This window comes from Gavia stellata, chromosome 19 (assembly GCF_030936135.1).
Source record: "Gavia stellata isolate bGavSte3 chromosome 19, bGavSte3.hap2, whole genome shotgun sequence".
NCBI classification, from domain to species: Eukaryota; Metazoa; Chordata; class Aves; order Gaviiformes; family Gaviidae; genus Gavia; species Gavia stellata.
The window spans coordinates 16,374,734-16,395,218 of record NC_082612.1 but is presented as its reverse complement, the minus strand read 5'-3'; the positions used below and the strand labels follow the sequence as shown (position 1 = coordinate 16,395,218).

The following is a 20,485-nucleotide window of genomic DNA, read 5'->3' as shown; positions in this document are numbered from 1 at the left end:
TCTCAGCCATATTTGTGAAATGGGTGCTAGCAGCAAATAGTTTGGCAAAGGTTTGTGTTGGTAGTGGAGGGGCTTTCTCTTCTATATTCCTCCATCCAGCCTGATGGCTTTGATGTGGCCTGTTTAAATCAATCAATAGGCAGTGACGGACAGTATTACGCTAGAGATAACTAAGAAGCTCCCTTTATCATAGTTTCTAAGGTCTTTTGAAGTCCTTCTTTCTGACCCATGTGCCAGTCTCTGAATTGTTTCTCTGGGGTGGACCCTGCAAAGTGAGCAGGTCTGTTGGCTGCCTGTCTGGGTAGTAGTTTCCATGCTTGCTCTGTCCCTTACCGCATCTAGAGCTGCAGCACTTGCACTGCAGTAGCACCTGGTTTTTGAAATCAGAAGGGTTAAAAACATTGCTGCAGACATGAAAGATTCATGTTGAGCCCTTTAACACCTATTTTAGAGCTGAAATGCTACATGAAATTATTTAGATGCAATAAGTAATAAAAAGAATTCGTTCTGCAGACTGGACAATGTGAAAAGTAGGAAACACTTTCACTATGAACAAAATGAAAATAGAAATACACTTTCAAAATCACCCTTTCTAGCTTCTGTTGCCTGGTTTTTTGGTCAGAATTTTTTTTCTATGTGTAATGTATTGAACAGGCTACTTGCCCCTTTTCACTTACACTACCCCCAAATGCCTTTTATTTTTTTTTTTTTCTGGATTCCTCTTACAGAGAAATCCCACTACTGAAGGTGCTGGCCCATTTTTGTTTCATAAGCGGTAGAAAAATTTCTTACTCTGTAATCTCTAAATTAACCTGAGAGTTTCCTATTTACTTACGTTCTTAACATAAATGCCGAATTTCCCATTGAAAACTAAGTTTGAAAGTCTTTGAGAACTTGCTGAAGTAACTTTAAAATGGATCTGAAACTTAGAAGAAAGTAGGGTGATGTGACACTGTGTTTAATTATTCTACTCCAAATTTGAAAAATAATTAACTAAATTCTGTTTAACTACTTTTATATTTCACTGCTTCTGCCACCATTGCTAATAATCAATTCTATGAGAACTGATATTTTAAGAGTTAACCTCTTTTTGGTTATTCTCTAAATTCTCTTTCTCAGTTCAGAATGTGCTGCCTTGAACTGGGGTGGTGGTGTAGAAGGGAAGAAATGTAGTGACTTACTCTTATTAACTTGCATAAAATATGTAATTTAAACATACCAAAAAAAAAGTCTCTTAAAGTTTTATAATTCCCTATTTTCTATACCATTTTTTCTGTGAGGTCAGCAATGTTTACCAAAACTGAGTCTAAATTAACATTTCCTCTCTTGGATCACTGCCTGCTTGGTGTCAGCTGTCATCGCCAGTGTTCTCTAAGTCATTATTAGGGTATTTTTATTCAACTCTGTACTTCCCCCAGTGATACAATTTGCAGTAGTACTGTCCTTCTCATCGAATTAAAAATATCTCTATTTATATCCAGATCTATCCTTGGGGATTTAGTAAACTGTTTTTCTCCAAGAGACTTCGACCAAATTCACTTTGTTCTGTCCATGCTGTTGCTGTATCTTTACAGTTCTGTCATCTCACTATTCCATCACCATCACTGTCTTTCTTTAATGCTGTACACTCAGTTCCTGCTTTCTAGTCATGATAGTTTTACCCATATGTTTCTTGTTTCCTAAAATGCCTGGGTTTGTGTTACACGCGAGTACTAGGTCTAATTTCTCCCAGTTTGTTAAGCAGGCTGCTCGCTTAATATGCAAACTCTGATGGAGTTAGCATGACACACTGTCATTTCTCATTTCACTTTTCTCAAGTTTCTTAGTCTGATTTGCTGCATTTCTCTCACTAATTGCATCACTTAACCTATTATAGTTCTCATGAGTACGGTAGGTAGATGTTTCTGCTTTTTATCTCTTATCTTACTGCTTATCATTCTTTATTCATTGCTGTGTCATCACCGGCCTAATTCTGCTCTCCTGCTGTGTTAAACAAAGCCTAAAGACTACCTGAATTTCTGTGACTCTTTTCTCATTTTTTAACTACAGGCACATTTTAGCAGTTATACAAATTTTGATCCCACAAAGTGGTAGCAAGTGCAACAGGTATCAATTGGAGTCTCTCCTCCTGGATTCTATACTCTATGCAGAAGGGAATTTCAATCTTACTGAGATCAAGCTGAGAGTGAAAGGGTAAGACAGCTCTGAAAATGTTTTCAGTCAGGAAGTTTATGCCGTCAGGGCAGTAGAATTCCACACCAATAGGAGAAATGGAAGGCGTCTTCCAAGGAGCAGGCAGGCTGTAATTAGTGTTAATGATAGACGTATAGAAACTGCCAAAAGAAGTTTGTCTAGCTCTGACAATAGCCAGAACTAATTCCTTCAGAGTAAGGCAAAGGATGAACAGTTCCATAATCACTTGCTCCCAGGAAGACTTTTTTTTGCCTTGTCTTGTTTGCTGGTTTTTTTTTTTCACAAGGATTTTTAACTTTCTTCTTAGTAGGCTTGTGCTCAAGATTGTCGCCATAAACAATCCATTAAGAGGAGAGAGCGAGAGCTATCTGTAATTATTTTTAAATTTCTTGCTCTTCAGCTATATTCAATTCATCCCTATTCTTCTATTGTAGTTGGTAGCAATTTTCAGTCTGTTCCTGGTTTATATTTGCTGTTTGGCATATGTTTACTTTGTCTGGTTTTAGTAATATACTGTTTATTTACATAGATAGTATCTACTCTAGCTTTCTCCACTGTATTCTTGATGCATCCTAATATTTTGTTTGACCTTACTAGATATTAGAGCTGGTTTGCATTTAGGAGAAGCCACTGCAGAGCTGCCCATGTTATTTCAAGGCCACCTTCCTGAGCCTGAGTTAATTAGAACCCACTAAAAGTTACAAATAGTTCAGGCAGTGTGAATTACCTCTCATTTTCTAAAGAATTAATTTCATTTGCTATCACTTAACCACTCAGGTAGTATTATCAGGTCCCTTTGAAATTCCTGAAAGCCTTGAAAAAACCTTCCTTTTTTACCTTTTTCAACAATCTTGGCAAAATTGTCACCTGATTCTTTTACTATAATAATTAAACATTAGACATACTTATACTAGAGCATGAAGGTATTGCACACTGCCACGTGTAATACCAACACAAAATGTACTACCTTTCAAGCCTGGATTATACTACCTAGTTTCAATGAGAGATGTCATTTATTTCCCAGCAATTCGATCTCTTTGTCTTTAGATTTCTTCAAATCTTTTATTTATGCTCTGTTTAGGTCTGGTGGTATGCTACTTTTTAAATTAGAAGCTTGCTCTTGCAACTCTTCTTTTGACTCCATCTCTGATGGTAACTCAAAGTAGCTTCATGGCAAAGAAGAGATATGCAAAAGATGAAGAAATATACCAAGAAATATTTTAGCTTTTCAGCAGTATCCTTCAGCCTATCATGATTTTCCCTAGTTTTCTCTTTATTCCTCTTTGGTCAAGAAGTTGAGGAGTTTTCTTTCCATAGCTCACATAAGAAATAGTTCTTGTTATACTTTCTTTATTTCCTCTTAATGTATTATCTGCTGTAGTTTGTACTCCTTTTTACTGGATTCATGAATGTTGGATTTCTGTATTCTGCAGGATAAAGAGATAAATTATTTGGGGTTTCTATTTAGCAACAGTTGGCTTCTATTTCTCCTACTGTTTCTCTTTTTGTGATTAGGAATATCCCTGGGTTTTGGTATACCCCTTCTTCTCCCATAAATCTGTAGGTTTTAATTTCTGTTCTTTTCTGTGCTTTAGGTCCATCATTTCAGTATCCTCCTATTTCCATTTTTACAATTTCTTTTCTAAAATTTAGTATCACAGTAGTAAATTGGGACCTTTCCTCCCACAGAGATGTTAAACTTAATGAAACAATAGCGATAATTTCTAAATGGCCTGGCTGGAATCAGTATTAATACTGAGCATTGATATACTCAGATTCGTGTGTTCAAAATACTACCCAGACAACCAAAAACCAATTCAGTTCCTGAGAAAGTCATGAGCTGTGTTACCTGGATTTTAGAGGTTAGGAAACAGCAAGGGAGAGTGATTTGCTTAGTACCATGCCATGAGTCATTCTGTGGGCTGGCCTCTCAGCTGCAACATCTCTGAGGTGCCAGAGGAGCAGGCTCTAATGTCAAGGCAAAATACAGGTGACCACAAGTAGTTTTTACAATTCTTTTCTTTTTTTCTCTTCTTTACTAGGGGAACTATAATGAAGCTTTTGAATATTTCAGTCAGGCTTCTGAGGCAGCAAAAACTTTAAATAATTTGCCCTTAGTGGACGAAACAAAGACTTACTGTGGCATCGCGAAGGCTCATAAACTGATGGTGGCATTTAACAGCCGTATAGAAGCAGAAGATCCCGTCAGCCTCAAGTACCTGCTGGCATGGAAGGAGAACAGAAGTGACATGTGCACTGACCCTCTTACAGTCGGTAAGACATTGGTTATGAAACACATTAGTGCTGCATTGTCCTCAACAGTTAAGTCGTTTTTCGTGTAGAGTTTTATTAAATTATTTCCTGGGTTTAATCCTTGTACTGAATGGAGGTTAGATTTACTCCGTTGTGTGCTTAAAGGCTGAATTAAATAGGTTTAAATACAATATAGCAGGGAGAAGCAGATAGTAGTAGATGCTATGGATGGTAACTTCCTTTTTTCAGTGCTGTTTTCCAAAGCATCACAGTTACAGGCAAACAGTGGTGTATTCGTTTAGTCAAATATCATTATTTTAATCTGTAAAGAAAAAAAAAATAATAATCTTAATTTGCAGTCATTTTTTCAAGTGCATCCAAAAATAAGTTCCCTGTTACTAAAAGTAAGAAGTAATTTTTGCTTGACATAATGGACATAGTTCTGAATTCAGAAGAACATGCTGTTTTATTTTTGGCATCCTTATACTTGGCAGTGAAGGGGAAAAAAAAAAAAGCAACACTATAATTTCTTCACTGTGTTTCCTTGTCTCAGATAAAGAGTAGAGGAGGATTTTGTGTGGAATAGACCTCTTTCTTCGTGGGTTAAATTTTCTTTACTTTTTTCCCCCTGTACTATATGTTAATACAAGACAAACTGAATTATGCATTATCTCCAAGTATTGACAGTATTAAACTGTATTGTACTAGGGAAGGAAAAGGGGTAAGTCTACTCCACCTTAAAGCTTTCCTCTGCATTCCTGTGGAGAGTGGAGTGTGAATCTGGAGTACAGTGGAAATAAATGACATCTGGGGCAAAGCCATAATATGAAGCTTCAGAGTTAGTGTGTCCAAATTCCCTTAGTTATCATACTCTCAAAGACAAAGAACTGCTTGTCTGCTGTTTTCTTGTGTATCTTTTCCTTTCATAGAATTGGAACAATTAAGTATAACTGCAATTGTGAATTTTATATATAAAATAAGTGGTTAATAGCCTGGTAATTGAACATGTTAGCGGTTTAACAGGAGCCAAGATATCAGAGGCAACACTGGAAGCAACTGAGAACTGTGGAACAAGGACATTCATTGGCATGCTGAAGAGATAACAAATTAGATAGCACTCTGTTTAGAGTTCCAGTGATGGTAACAGGGCAGCTCTTTCTTGATGATAATGTGTTTCTCTTTCAATGACTACATATATTTATGATTTTTGCCTCAGTAAGTGAATATCCAGCATACTCACAGATTTTGTTGGGTGGCAGAGTTAATTGGGTGCAATGTCTCCTGCAAGGGATAGTAAGTTTCTAGACCTGTAGTGCAGATGCCAAGAATTCCAACAGAGATGGTCACAGAAGAATCCAATGTCAAGCAATTTTATATGCATTTCATATGCGAATCATTAGCTGTAGCTGGTGTAAATAGGAGGCCAACAAAAATCAACAATGGCAACAGCAAAAACACGGGAGCCTCGAAGAGATAGGATGATGTTTGTATCTTCAACATGTATTTTACCTCTTGCACCTAAAGAGGTTTTCTGTTCAATTTTTATACATCCTTACCCCAGCCAGTTGTGAAACTCATTTATATCCTGAAACGATATGTGCCCCTTTAAGCTCGAGCTTCATGCTCCTCTTTAACAGTACTTCAGGGATAAAAAGAGTATGATTAGAAAAGCCCTTTATGTCCTGGCAAGCATGATACCAGAAACAAGTTTTGCCTGCTGAGATTCTCTTCCTTCTGTATTTCTGCCTAGTTTACCCTCTGTTACTTTCAATATTACAGTTTTCGTTTTAGTTCCAGTTAACTCCCGGAACCCTGTGGCTACTGCATATTTAGCAGCTCTTCCAGTTCAATATCATTCTTCTCATTAGTGCTCCCAGCTTACTCTCATGATACCCAGATTACATCCAGGAAAACATAGTGTCACACTGTCAGCACAATCTGTAACATTCTTCATGTTTTGTGTGCCAAATCTCTCGTTAGTACTGGCATTACATTTTTAATATCTTTGTCTGGCAAAACATGACCTGGCACCAATTCAATATTAGGATTCACTGGCTTTCAGTTTCAGGTACAGCCTTTATTCTACCTTCCAGGAGAATGTCTGTGATGAACTCATCACTTTGGAAATTCCTGCTGTGATAATAGAACAGTATTTCTAGCTCTTTCAAACAGCTCAACATCGATAATCTACTAGATTTTTCTCAGTCTTTTTGAGGATAAAACAGCTAAAGACAAGATACAATGGTAGTTCTTAATCCGTAGGGGAATTTAATGAAAGGAAGAAGGAAGGTAATAAGTTTTTATTTCTAACTGTTCTGACTGAATAATTTTTCTGTGACAAAAAAATAAGAGTAGTCTCTGTCTTCCTGGCAAAAGAAATACTTAGGCTAGTGGAGGAACAATGACATTTAAATTCAAGTACTGCCATATACCTTATGTCTTTCAACCAAGGCTTATTTTCTAAATCAATCATTTCAATAACCAGGCAGGAAGAACCATTAATTACTCAATTTACCTCAACATTTATTAATAAAATGGATGTTTTGACCAAAGTTGTCATGGACAAAAGGGATGGGCTTGTCAGAAAACAGTGTTTAGAAACACATATTCCTTTGCATTTATATCTGCTGCATTTGACTCAGTCAGCTGAATTCACTTACAAGAGAGTTATTTATGCCATTGTGAGATGCCACTGCAAGAACAAATACGTTTTTATTGATCTTTTTATGTTTAGTCAAACGTATAAAAAAAATATTATCAGCAGAATCAGTAGGCTAAAAGGCTTGTGACTCCATGTTAAAGCCTAAAAAGGAACCTACAGCATGACTAACATTGTCCGATGAGAAAATATTTCACAGGTCTTTCAATAAATAATCTCCTGACTTGCCACCTTCTAGAAGGGAGGAGAATAATTAAAGGTGCTGAAGGCAGGAAAACTTTGGATCAGATTTTGGATATTGATTACATGAAATGCTGACCAGGAATTGTGTTTTCTGTGAGTCTGGCAACTCTCAGTCCAGGTCATCGCATCTGGCAGGGCTGTGCCTCAGCAAGAGACCTTGGATGCTTGAAATCATCTAAACATGTTTAAGAGTAGACTTAAAATGTGTTGTTTTCTCATACTAAAAAGTCTTCAGTTATTTTCTTGAGAAATGTTATGTGCTTTTAACCAAAATTTAGATTTACGTTTCTTGACTTTGGAGAACTTCTCAAAATTGACACATTTTACCATAGCTTTTCTGTGTCTGTTTTGTTGGGTTTTTTATAATAGCTACAGATGCAGCATAAATTATTGTCTTACCCATATCATCAATTGTGAAGTCTTATGATCAATGGAGTTATCTTGTACCATCAACTCCAGCGTGATCAGGACTATTTCTAGCATTCCACACCCGAGCAGCCTTCAACATGATTTAAAATGCATCCACCAGCTAAAACTATAGCTTGGAAAATACAATCCAATGAGCTTTTGTTCTTACTCCCAAATATGTAGTCCCTCAATATTCTTTCTCCACCTCCCTCTCATAGATGTATGGAAAGGTATATTTGATAATGTGAATTGTGTGCTTTTTGTTGTGTAAAAAGTTAAATTGTCATCCTACCAATTCACATTTTTAAAAGCTGTTTAAGATGTTTTATAGTCATTTTTTTGTGAAAGATGCGGCTAGCACAGAATTGTTAATGTGCTGAAGAACAGAGATCTTACCAGGTGCATTTTAGATTGAGCTTGTGTGTGACTTTGTCATTCATTAATAAAAGGATTATCCCTAAAGAATGGTAAAGTCAGAAGTGAGATATGGGATCAAAGATTACAAAAATTACTAAACAAATTCTGTTAACATTTCTCTACTGTAATTTACCACAGCCATGTAATTTATGGGCCATTTTGGTAATAGAGTCCAAGAGTAGAACAGTCTGGTTCATAACGTGATAAACTGCTTTTTTACTGTCTCTTCTTGCTGAAGTACACTAGTTCCAGGAAAACTTCTAACATTACAAATCTTGTCTTTCCTCCATTAATAAATTATGTTAGTTACCTCAAATGCATGCTAAATAAAACTGCTATGCCATGGCACTGTACCCAAAAATGCTTGACTGTACTTTAGCAAATCAAAACCAATCTTCGTCAGGAATATGCATTATAAATTATACTTTGTATTTGCCCAGGAAATGTTCATACGTGGTAGCAGAGTTTTTGATCTGAGAACATTTAAGAGAAAGAAAAGATATGGTGCACTGATCAAAACTACAAAAATAGCAAGTCTTTGTACCTTACACAGATATACATCCATTAAATAGTTCTTATATGATGTCAGTGGAAAGGTAGAGGCTTGTTTTAGCAGGTTCCTTTCACTGCATATTTCATATCTAAAGCTCTGTCATAGATTTTGGCTTACCATGACACTGATCTGGGACTACCGGAATTGAGCACATGCACGCGCTTGCTCCCTCAACGCCACTGTTTTTGTGTCTGTTACATTGTTTGGCTCATTTATTACTTAATAAGGTCTATTCTGCAGTTAGCATGTACAGAAGGCAAATATATAGACTGGTATGGTGATGGAAATTAGCATGCAGTCTTAATATTTTCTTTTATTGTGTTTCTTTTTGATAGTATGTTAGTGGATTTTGTAACAAACTTGTTGAGTAAAGATCATTAAATGTATATGCTGTCAGTGACAAAGTAGCTAGACTGAATTTGAACAGGCTGAACTATGGTTTTCTTCCCAATCACTGCTGTAAAGAAGATGGGAATGATTCAGACCCTCGTTTTGGGAGAGCATGCCCACCCCTCCCAGAGACCTTCTGGGCCCCTCCTCCCTCTCACCAGTCTGTCCACTGCGCAAGAGTCTGGAGATAGGATCTGTAATGGACTCTGCTTCAAGCTCTAAATGCTTATGATTTATGTCAATAGCAAGTTACACAAACTGAGAGTTTATTTAATTTTTCAGAATATATTGTTAATATGACCAAAACTAATGAGAAAGGATTTTAGAGACAGATTTTGGTGTTTGCTCAGAAAATGCAACTGAACATGAAATGAGGGAATTATACACTTGTTCACAGTGTTAAATAAGAACTATGATTTTAAAATACAGAAAGGAGGTGTGTGACCAAGCACAGACTCCAAGGCTGTCCCTGTGCCAGAGGCACAAAGGCTCACTTCTTAATAAGCATGTTTCAAAAGTAGCTCAAATGCTTCAGTGTCCCTACTGAAATCCACAGGATGGCATCTGCGCATTTTTGTGGGCTTTATCAAATAGAATAATTTGCTCACTTCTGGAAAAATACAGTGGTTAGAAATGCCAAAATATATACATTCAAGAAAACGATCAGCAAAAAAAAAAATAATGTTTAGAGGTGGTTCTGTCGTCATTTTTTTTTCCTTAAAATTTTCTAAACTTGTATTGCCTCTTCGCATCACCTAGCACTCATTAGTTGCTGAATTTTAGCTGTCTCACTTTTAATTTTAAAAAATCTCAGCCATTTCTTATACTGCTGTATCTTTGATATTAATGCAAAATACCTTAAGTAAATGTTGAAAACCAGCATGCTTACATATGGATGTTGAGGACATGGAACAGGTGTGTTTCAGAAAATCAGCTTATGTGGTTCACATATCTTATGTTATTTATTATTAATTGGGGTTTGTTTTTTAAGTATTTGATTAAGTCTGCGTAGTGATATACTCTGATGTTTTTAGAAAGTGAGAGTGATTATTGCTTGGACTACAGAAAGAATCAAGCGTGAAGAAAAGACCTGAGGGCGACAGGGAAGTTTTTTGGCGCATTGTGATCAGTGGCGGACACACCAGATTCTCAATGAAGAGTCTGAGAACACCGTTTAAACATCCCTGTCAGTTTTGCCACGAGTGCAGTAGCTTGTTCTGTTTTCTGCTGATGGCTGAAGTTTGTCTGAAAAGACATGGCAGGGGAGTGCTGATATTCAGTGTCCTTGTGCTTTGTACAAATGCACTATCCAGGTTTTTTTCCTGTGATTTCTTTTTAAATACTGCCTTAAATAATTGGGAATTGCTAGACAGGATCAGATCTAGGCCAGGTCTGTGGATTGGCAGTACCAGATTTGAGAGGAGAGTTTGCAGAATATTTTAATGTTTAACTGTGGAATAATGTGTTAGGAGAAGTTTCTTCATAGTCTTTGCCAAGAGTTGGCAGTTCTTGTATGTCTAAGTGGTGTTATAACTTCAAAAAAGTTCACTATCATCTTGTCTAATGTGATTGTGGGTGTTCTTGTCATCTACAGTTATATAAAAACACCTTAACCAGAGGAGAATTTGGATCTCATCTAGATTTTTCTTCCATCTGATACTTCCTATGGAAATGTCTAAATATCACCATGCATTTGCTTTAGACACATCCTGTGCTAAACATTGTTGGCATCCAGCTGTGTTTTCTCAGACAAGCTTTCTAGATCAGCAGAAAATGATTCCCTAAATAAGATGAATTGTTCTTCCTTGTGGAAAAAAAAAGTTGGAAGTGGTGTTCAAACCACAGTATATTGTCAGACAGACCCTTTAGTGTAGCTTTATGCACTGAACTAGTGTAGCTTCATGCACTGCACTGTCAGTACTACCAAAAGTGGAGTTCCTTACCAGTTTAAAAAGTGAAAATTCTCAGGGCAGAAGCTCTGTCCTGCTCTGATTCTGTAGGACACTTGAACGATGTAAGAGAAATTGAAGCTCTTGCCCAACATTAGGTCACTTCTGGAGGAATCCTTGATTTGGAGACACCTAGAAGGTTTGCATTTGCCTGCAGTCCAGAGCATGAGAAATGCTTTGACAAAGAGGAGAGTCATAAAGCAGAACAGCTGGCAGCTGCTGTGCTCTGGCAGTCCCCTGATGGTTGCAGGGCCAAAGGAGGAATAACCAGTTGGCATACCTTGAATTGGCCCTAGGGCTTCTCCACACGTGCCCATCATAAGCCCCTTTGCTGCATACACAAGCGGAGATGTCTCTGGTGGTTTTATGCTCGTGTTCTCAAAAGGGAAAATTGATCCTCAGAAAGAACCGAAGAGCAGACTTTTCTGTTTTGGTTTAATATTGAGAATGTTGTTGTCATCTAGACTTCATAAAGAACCTTTTATTGGTGCTGTTTACAAACATGCCAGCTGAGAGAGATTGACTTCAGGCCAACATGAAAACAGTTCTCTGCTGCAAACCCTTCCTTACCAAAAGCTCCTCAACAATCTTTGGACACAGAAAATCAAAGACAAGACAAGGAATCTGTACCCAGTGAATATTTTCTGTAACAGAACCCTTAGGTCATCTCAGGAGTCACAGTCAGTGTATCAAACACCTTCCTTCTCCTTGGTCTCCCAAGCCAGCTTCCTTTTCTGCATCTTTGAGGGTTTTTTTTCTGAGATGCCTTCCACTGCCTAGACATAGCCTTTTACATTCCTCTTATGTTTGAGTAACAAATTGCTGTTTTTATTAAGACTCTGTGGTCTGAAGATAGTCAAGATTTAAATGATGTGCATTTAGAATGAGCCAATCTATTTTAAAAAGTGAAGTGTCATATCTCTACTATTAACGTATTTATGAAACCATATTTCTTTTGCCCAGAAATCCACCTCTCTTTTTATTCTTTTCTGTAATCATCAGGAATATTTTGATTTTTTGAACGTTTCTGAAACAGTTATTCTCTTTTTGTTTCTCCTCCTTCCTTGTCTGTTCTGTGCCCTGCTTCTCTTTTGTTTTCTCTCCTGTTCTTCACTTTTATATTGCAAATTATTCTTTTTCCTTTTTCGGCCCCACATCTTCATTCCAAACCCCAATTTATGTATGTTTCCAGTCAATGTTTAAGGAGCGTAAGTCAGTTACCTCTATACCCAGTAGCTAGCATCTCAACCTACACCTAATTAGGTATATCTTTTGTGCTTGTAGTAGAATCAATAGGGGGTTTTTAAGAGTGGTGTTTCAGTTTTTTCATACTTACCGTTTTGGCACTGTTCTTCATGCTCTGTGTTTTTGTTACGTTGTGATCACAGAATACACTGGAAAGAATCACACTTCATATTGAGTATCTTGCTAAGTTGGTTAATAGAAACTTGTGAAGTATCAAAATAGCCTTTAAAGAGATCTTAATCACCTGTGTGAATGGATTGACTAAGTTTAAGTATACAACTAGGTGATTAATTAGCTTGAAGATTCAAATGCATGCTTAAGTAGATGACCATGCCCCCAGGCTCATCCACTTGTTTCTACTCACTCAGTTAAGCATCCAATATTATCTGTAATACAGAATATTCCCATTCAAGGGCTCATACAAGTCTTGCCACAGACCCGAGTAATTATACAGTATTTTCCATAGTGTGTCATACAAGTACATCATTATGAACATGTAGCTATTGTCCTATAATACAGATGTTATTAAGTATCAGATAGAGTAACTGATCAGGGGAGGCCAATTTGAAATTGTTCTGAATCAAAGGTTTTTTTCATATTTTTCCATGGTTGCTACAGTGTTTTAGTACAATTTCTTTTCCTAAAAATTCTGGCATATTTTTTAATTTTCGACATGTAGCTGCTACGGATGTTAGTCAAAAACAATGTAGCTGGTGTCAGCTCCTGTGGGGAATTAATCTTCTGCAGCAGTTTTTGAAATGGAAACTGCAAGTGCCCAGCACCTCTCATCTCTAAACCTTATGCTTATTCATATGCTAATGATAATGTCTGTGAAAGCCGATACTCAAACAATGTCTTTTTTGTGAAGGTGTATTTCATACTGTCTGATATTAACAGATCATGTGAACATAGACATCAAGCCATCTGATTGTGTCTACACATCTCAAATGGGCATCTAAGTGATAGCGCTGTGCATTCAACTCGTGGCTGATATAAAATTGAACCTGAAAAATGGAGGATGAGTATGCCATATAGTAGCCTTGCTCAGCTCATGTGCACCCAAGGAATCTGAGGAATAGGAACTCCAGATCATGCCCCAGTAGCTGGTGTCAAGGAAAATCAGAAAGTTATAGTTGGTAAGAAACAGGAGGGGAGAGGGATGCATGCTGCATGGTGTTGATAGTTCTGGGCTATCCATTGACTGCAGCCCTCTGTTTACCTTGCACGTTTGTTCTCCTGGTGGAAAATGTCACTGCAGGGTGCTGTGGAGTCCAGTCCTTTGACTCCAGAACCTTTCAATCTGCTGAACAGCATCTTGAGATGTGTAATTCCCTGAGAGTGAGCTTATCCTCACTGGTACCTTTGGCTCAGTTTTGAGAATGATAACAAAGCAAATTATATTTTATTTTGTTGATATTCATACGAGTATGCACACTTACACTGCAGTAAGAAGAGAATTGAGATGAAACTTTGACGATTTTAAACATTAGGAAATCAACTGATATATTGGAGGATAACTGGGTTTCTGCTCTTGTCATCTCTTATGCATCTTGAAATGGCTCACTGTTTACATAGGGGAAAGCAATAGTTCAGTTGCTGTATTAAAACTGATAGTAACAACTGCAACAAGTTAGCTGTGATTACCAGAAAAAGATTTTTCAGGCTAATGACTTTGAAATTTGGTTTTAGTTCAAAATAAAATATTTCTTTCTCTGACATACTTTGATAAGTTTTTAATGACTATACTGCAATTATATTAGCTGTTTGGAAGGTGGATATGCATGTGGAGTATATGTGTATATATACATGCATACAGAGAGAGAAACTATATGGCAAAGAGAGGACAATGTTGCAAATATGCTAAAAATTATGGACCAAATACTGCTTTTTGTTATGCCCATAAAATCTTGTTAATTTGAGGCAGGTTGCACAAGCGTAACTATCAGCAGAATTTGTCCCTTTTATCTGAGATGCATTATCAAAAACTTCTAGGTAAGCAGAGGTTCAAATAATTGGGGGAACTGCTAGGTATGATATTCGTGCAGGGGAACATAACCTAGATAAGCGGGAGGTTCTGATGGAAGATATTCTAATAAATAGATTTTAGTATATTATATTTTGTATTTCTAAAGAGTGTTGCTTGAGCATTTGTGTTGAGAAGCACTGGAAAATATATTACTCGCTAATCATAGTTGTACTATGTTTAAGAAATGATCGTGAAACTAAAATCCAGAAGATGTAGGAAGAGTTCTAATACGTCCATAGGAAAATATGGGGTTAAAGTGGACTATATTTTAAGCAGTGTTCAGTTGACTTGCTGTGTGGGGAGAGACTGAGCAGTCCTGGCTAATGACTTGTAGGTACTGAATCCTCAGGTCTCTCAGGTGGTTTCACTCGACCAGTTTCAGCAGAATGATGAAAAGGTTGAGATAAAATAAACTGACAGTTGCTACTCATCGCAGGCAGCAAGCTGTACCCTGGCAGATGAGACCCTGGGAGCCCTCTTTTTTAAACAAAGGCTTTCACTGCAGTGAGCAATGAACTCCACACAAAAAGGGAAGAGGAGAGAGAGATTGGCAGCTGGTGACCGACAAGAGGAGGGAAAGGAGGGAAACTGAGAAACACAGCAATTGTTGGCTAATTAGAAGCCATTCCCACCTACTTAATACCAACCCATTAAGCAGAAAACACTTTTCATCTTACTCTGGCTGCTACACATGACATTATACTCCAATCAATACCCTCCCACCGGCTGCCCCACTGCCCACAAATGAATACATTGCAGTTCAAGAATGCAGTAATTGAGTTGGGGCAGGGAAACTGCAGCTCACAGTCAAGATCTTTCTCTGAAGATACTCATGTAGTGTTTGAGATGCTTGGATAAAGAAATCAAATCCCTATATTGACAGCTGTCAACAATTGGCAAATGGACGAAGTCAGCAATAAATCCATTTTAACCTTTGATTGAAGAGACAATAAGTGTTTATTTTCAGAGCGTTTTTTCCCATTTGTGTAAGAGGTCTAGGGTTTTTGCACCCAGATGTTTAGATTTTCCAGGGCATTTTGAACTCTGATCCTTGGTTATACCTACAGAATACATATGCGCATCATTATGTACCTGCAACAATACATCTCTGTATCAATACATCTCACAGGCTTTGAGGCAGCCCTAACCTTTTAAAAGTGTTTACAGCTGCTTGCCTTCCCCCCCCCCCCGCCCCCCCCCCCCAGTTTTGTAGGCTACATATACTCAGGCTGGTTTTTTTATTTCATTTTAAGTCCTACTATGATTTTTAGGGGTTACCTTAAAATGTACAGTTTGGTCCACAACAGTACATTGTGCAGCAGGTCCAGGATCTTACATTTCGATCATTAGGATCTTACATTTAAGTTCTACATTTAGATTCTTGCACCTTTTTTTTCCCAATTAAATCCCTTGTTCCCTGAGCCATCTGGAGTTCGTAATACTATGCACAATCTGCAGCGTAAAGTAATACCATGCAGACTGCAGTATAATTCCTTCTTCATGCCAGTTTTGTCACCACAGAATCAAAACAGCAGGACACTGTTACTCTCCCTCCTTGGTTAGACTGAAGAAGACATCAGTGTAAGTCTTTTGGAAGTGCTGGAAGGAGGTGCCAATGCAACACATGACATCTCTCCATCCCTTTCCATTCCGAAGTGAACTGAGTATCAATTCGGGAACTTAGATTCCTTAGAGTCCAAGTTTGAAACCATCTTTTCGATGCAGATAAATTGCGTACTGTGACATCTGATATTTGCAGAAAGAGACTACCGTCATGTGTGCTCTTCATTGTCATAATAATATTGTGGCATTTGCAGTATGGCATTTTTTCAGATGCTGTTTGCTAAAGTACTTCTTACGTACATAATTGTATAACGTGCTGTTAACTTGCCTAACTGAGCCTTGAACCCTTGAGTTAGGCATTATGTATGTGCAATAAGTTAGCCTACTACTTGAGGCTCTCGCCATTTCACAGCTTATCTATATCTGAGTAAGGACAGTTAAAGCAGAGTATAGTCAATAAGGCTGACACAGTAGCAAATGTTTTGCATCTTTTGAAATTGTAAGCCAAATAACAACATACTTCTACTTTGTTGCCTCTTTCCAGTTGTATGATAATATCTTAAGCTTATTAGTGTAATTATCATGAATTTTCACTCAATTCATTTGTTTCCCAATATCGTAAAGTACCTCTCAGCCACCCTCTTTGTGTATGCTCCCTGGGTTTCTTTTTGATATATGTTACTGGCAATCATAGAAGATTTGCCCTCAGTACAGTCTGTAAAGACGAAAGAATCATCTTCTGATGGAGAAAGCTGGAATCTTCACCACTTGTGAAGATGCAAGTACCCAGGACATAGGAGTTGAATATGATAAGGCATGGAGACAGAGGTTTTATTTACTTAGAGATACTTGGCCAGGACAATCAAAGCTACATTTAGATTCCACGTAGGTACAATCTGCTTTTTAAAATAACCTGGTTCTAACAATTGTTTCTGTAAACTATGGGACTTTGATTCATTTAAACACAGAAGTGTACAAGTTCAGTCTTACTTTGACTAGATGCCAGTTAGAAGGATCAGAGGCAGGCTAGGGAAAGCGTGAAGAGCAGTTGGCAGTCTTTCTGTTTCCCAGTGCCAAAGCCTGTGGGGTTAATTTGAAGATACCCAAATCACCTTGGCAGCATCATCTCTAGTCTTTTCCAGAACTGTGGAATTTAATGAGCCAGGACAATAAACATAGGATCATAGAAAAATAGTAATGGAAGGGACTTTAAGAAATAATCTTCTCCAGCCCCAATGTAGGAGCAACTCTATTTATATAATTTCTAAGAGAAGTTTGTCTTGTTTTGAAAAAATACCTGGCAATGGGCCTTCCACAGCATCCATGGACAATCTGTTCTAAAGGGTAAAATGATGCAGGAAAAGGAAAAAACTAGGAAGTTTTTCCTTTATGTCTAAGGTTGTCTGTAATTCAAACTCTGTATCTATTCTGTCCAATGAGGACTTCAAATCCATTCCTTCCATCTTTGCAGTAACCTTGGAGAAAGGAATTATCTGACACATGCTGGAGTTTAGAATAAAATTTTATAGTGATTTCTGAAAAGGGTGGTTATAAAGATTACTTAGTCTAAGTATTAATTAGATATGATGGAATGTAATTCCTTCTTATGACACGACTGGTGGAAGGAGGTAGAAAGAAGATGCAAGGATCCTGCTTTTATTTATTTTCCAGTTATATTGTCCAGTAGGACTAGTCCATATCACTTAGCTAAGCACAATAGATTGGTATCCGCTTCAAAAGGGCAGGAAGAATAAGGGCTTCACCAGCAGGAAATGGACCAATGCAGAGGTAGGGGTTGCTGCTAATTCTTAAATGGTCTTTCTAAGTGCTGGGAAGCTTTGTTATTCAAAGTCTCTTGCATAATTCAGGACTCTTCTCCTTACATAAGTTTCTAAAGCAGGAAAGCAGCTAGATTTCTGAATTCATCTGTCTGAGTTAATCCACTCATACTTCAACTCTTAGTAGAGATGTAACTGAACTCAAATGAGAGTTTGAGGCTTTAGATCCTTATTTATGATTGAGGATGTTTCTTCTGGAAACCCAGATGTGAGATCTGAACAGTCTCTTTATCCATTCTAGACTGTGTGTTTTGATACTTCAAAAACCAGACTCTGATTCTTCTCCAGGTTCAGAGTTCAGTAATTGAATCCATATCCTCGAATAAATAAAATTACAGTACTGCTGTGTGCCTTCACAGCTCTCAATTCTCATAAAGCTGTACTGAGTCCTGTTTTGCCAGTGTTTTGTAAAGAGAAATCAAAATATTTACAAGCCAAATGGCTCATATTTTGAGTCCTTATCAAATGCTTTTATTCCCTTTTCATCAATTCTTTTTTTTTCCTCCCATGGCAACTTAATTAAAGCAGGTTTTTTCTGATCTTGGAGCCCCTTCCAATAGTCTTACCTGCAGTAGTTCCCTAGCTCCAGGTTCTCGAGTCAAATTCTTTTCTAAATGTCACTTCTCTTTCTATTCTAAGATTTAACCATAGGGACCTCTGTTAGTAAGAGCTTCCTACAGAAAAGCTTCTCCCAAAGTTAGAAGCTGGCAAAGCTTTTGTTTGCATAGGACTTATGAAAAAAAGTCTGAGGCTACATTTGTCTTCTGCAGAAGTTATAACTAAGGGAAGAGAGTACAAAAAGCATCCATCTTCAAATAGATCAAATGATCAATAAAACCCACTCAAATTGCATCCAGCAAGCATTCTGCTCCAGGAGACACTGCTTCAGGAAAATGGCTTCATCATAGTTGAACAGAAAGGGCATCCTGTGGAAGCAGTTACGGCCAGGCAGTTAGCTGGTCTTCCACACATTCTTTCACTCCATGTGAAATGGAGGTGTGTTTGATTTTCTTCTGCCAATTTCAGTCATCTCACTCTGCTGTGAAGGCTCCAGATTGATAGATGGAGCCTCACTGGAGAACAAGGATTGTTCTTTCCCCTACTTACGTGTACGCCAAGCACTGCAGAGACACATACTGGTTTGTCTTTTATATTGTAAGATGCCACTGTGTTTGCGGGTGTTTGAGAGGGATGTTCCAAGTGGAAAGAAAGAAGAAAATTTTCTATGAACACTGCCTGTTGTCAGACTTAAAATGAGATACGTTGTTCATTATTGATTTCCATAAACTTGAGCTTTGTGTTCAAGTTCGCATAATCATTGAGTCTTCAGTGCCTCTCTAGCTGTAAACATTTTCAAGTATTTGTCTCTAAGGATGCATGTGTGGGACCTGCTAATGTCCAACATATACAGTCACATTTAGTTAAGGGGAGAACATTTTTTTCCTGACCTTGTAATTTCTGTGCACACAGAACTTTGTGGTCTAGATATTAAGGAGGCTGTTGCATTTTATTTAGCCTAGACTGAGGTTTCCTATGTGCCTGAGAATCTCAGTCTCCATGGATAGAACAAGGGCTTAAAAGCTTCTGAAGTAATCATTACTAAGAAGACTGAAGGATTGTGCTGTACAGCTTCTTGGAAACAGTGAAAAAAGTTTCCCTCCATCAGTGTTGTTTTGATTGTGATTCTGAGGTGTTAGCGGTTGATAAGTGTTTGGTTGCTGCAAAAGTTAGCTAAAACGTTATTTTTTTATTTAGTATTTTAAATGACAGTTTTGATTAAAAAATGGATTATTCATTCCCCCCCAATAACTTCAGTTTGGTTTTTGGATTAATCCTAACTCTTCATAGTTTTTTCCTTATTCCAAAATTTTCTCCATTGGCTGATTTTGGTGCAGTTCTCCAGGCTGTGCCTCCAGACTGCACCATATATATATGTATGTATGTATGTTTGGTAATTGTCTATGTGGTAATCTTCCTGTTTTTCATACCTACCTGAGACCCATCAGGTTCCTTCATGTTTGCTTTGCTATGCACAATTTTATTTCTCTAGTTTGAGATTCTAGCCAACTTTTTATATGCTAAAAGTAAGATTATCAAATCATGTTAATGTAATCACCTAAAGAAATTGGCCCTTAGAACAATCTCCAGTTAAGCCACAGTGGCTCAGCCTCAGTAGCTGCCTGGAAGGGTTGGGTTTGGCTGGCTGATGGTGCGTGTCTCTGCATGGCGTACTTCCGATGGTGTACTTCTGTGTTGGCACGGTATGAGATAAAGTGAGCAACACTCCCCTGTTGCAAAGTCACTCTTTCTTCCTCATTTTCCCGTCGTATTAGTGGTATTGTAGGCAGAAATACTTGAAACTACAAAGTATGTTTTTTTAAATCAGTTTTAACTGAAACTGCAGCCACTAATGGTAATTTTTTTATGTATTGCATGTCACTACAAGGAAACTGAGAACCTTCAACAGCAATCTTTCTGTAAATTTGAGATTCTTTTAAATTTAACTTTAAGGTAATTCTGAATTTCCTGGCTTTATTATGCTCACTGGGGGGGATAATTGCTGTTATCATTTAACTGTTTTTACACACAAATTCCTGATACGAACTCAGCCTTGATTACATCGACTGCAGTTTTATACATGAATGATTGCAAACTTGTACCTGAAAATTGGGTCTATCTTGATAACCAGAGAAAACTATGAAGCAGTTTAAGACATTACATGTACTTATGACCAATCCATGGTATCCT

At 37.6% G+C, this 20,485-nt stretch overlaps 1 protein-coding gene across 1 annotated transcript in view; it reads left to right on the top strand.

Annotated features, from left to right (window-relative positions):
• TTC29 (tetratricopeptide repeat domain 29) overlaps nucleotides 1–5,549 on the top strand; it is an 88,972-nt gene extending 83,423 nt beyond the window's left edge. The window contains exons 10-11 of the mRNA XM_059826738.1: nucleotides 4,236–4,467; nucleotides 5,470–5,549. Coding sequence (XP_059682721.1) covers nucleotides 4,236–4,467; nucleotides 5,470–5,549 — 312 coding nt within the window. The remainder of the gene's footprint in view (nucleotides 1–4,235; nucleotides 4,468–5,469) is intronic.
• The last annotated feature ends 14,936 nt before the right edge of the window (nucleotides 5,550–20,485 follow it).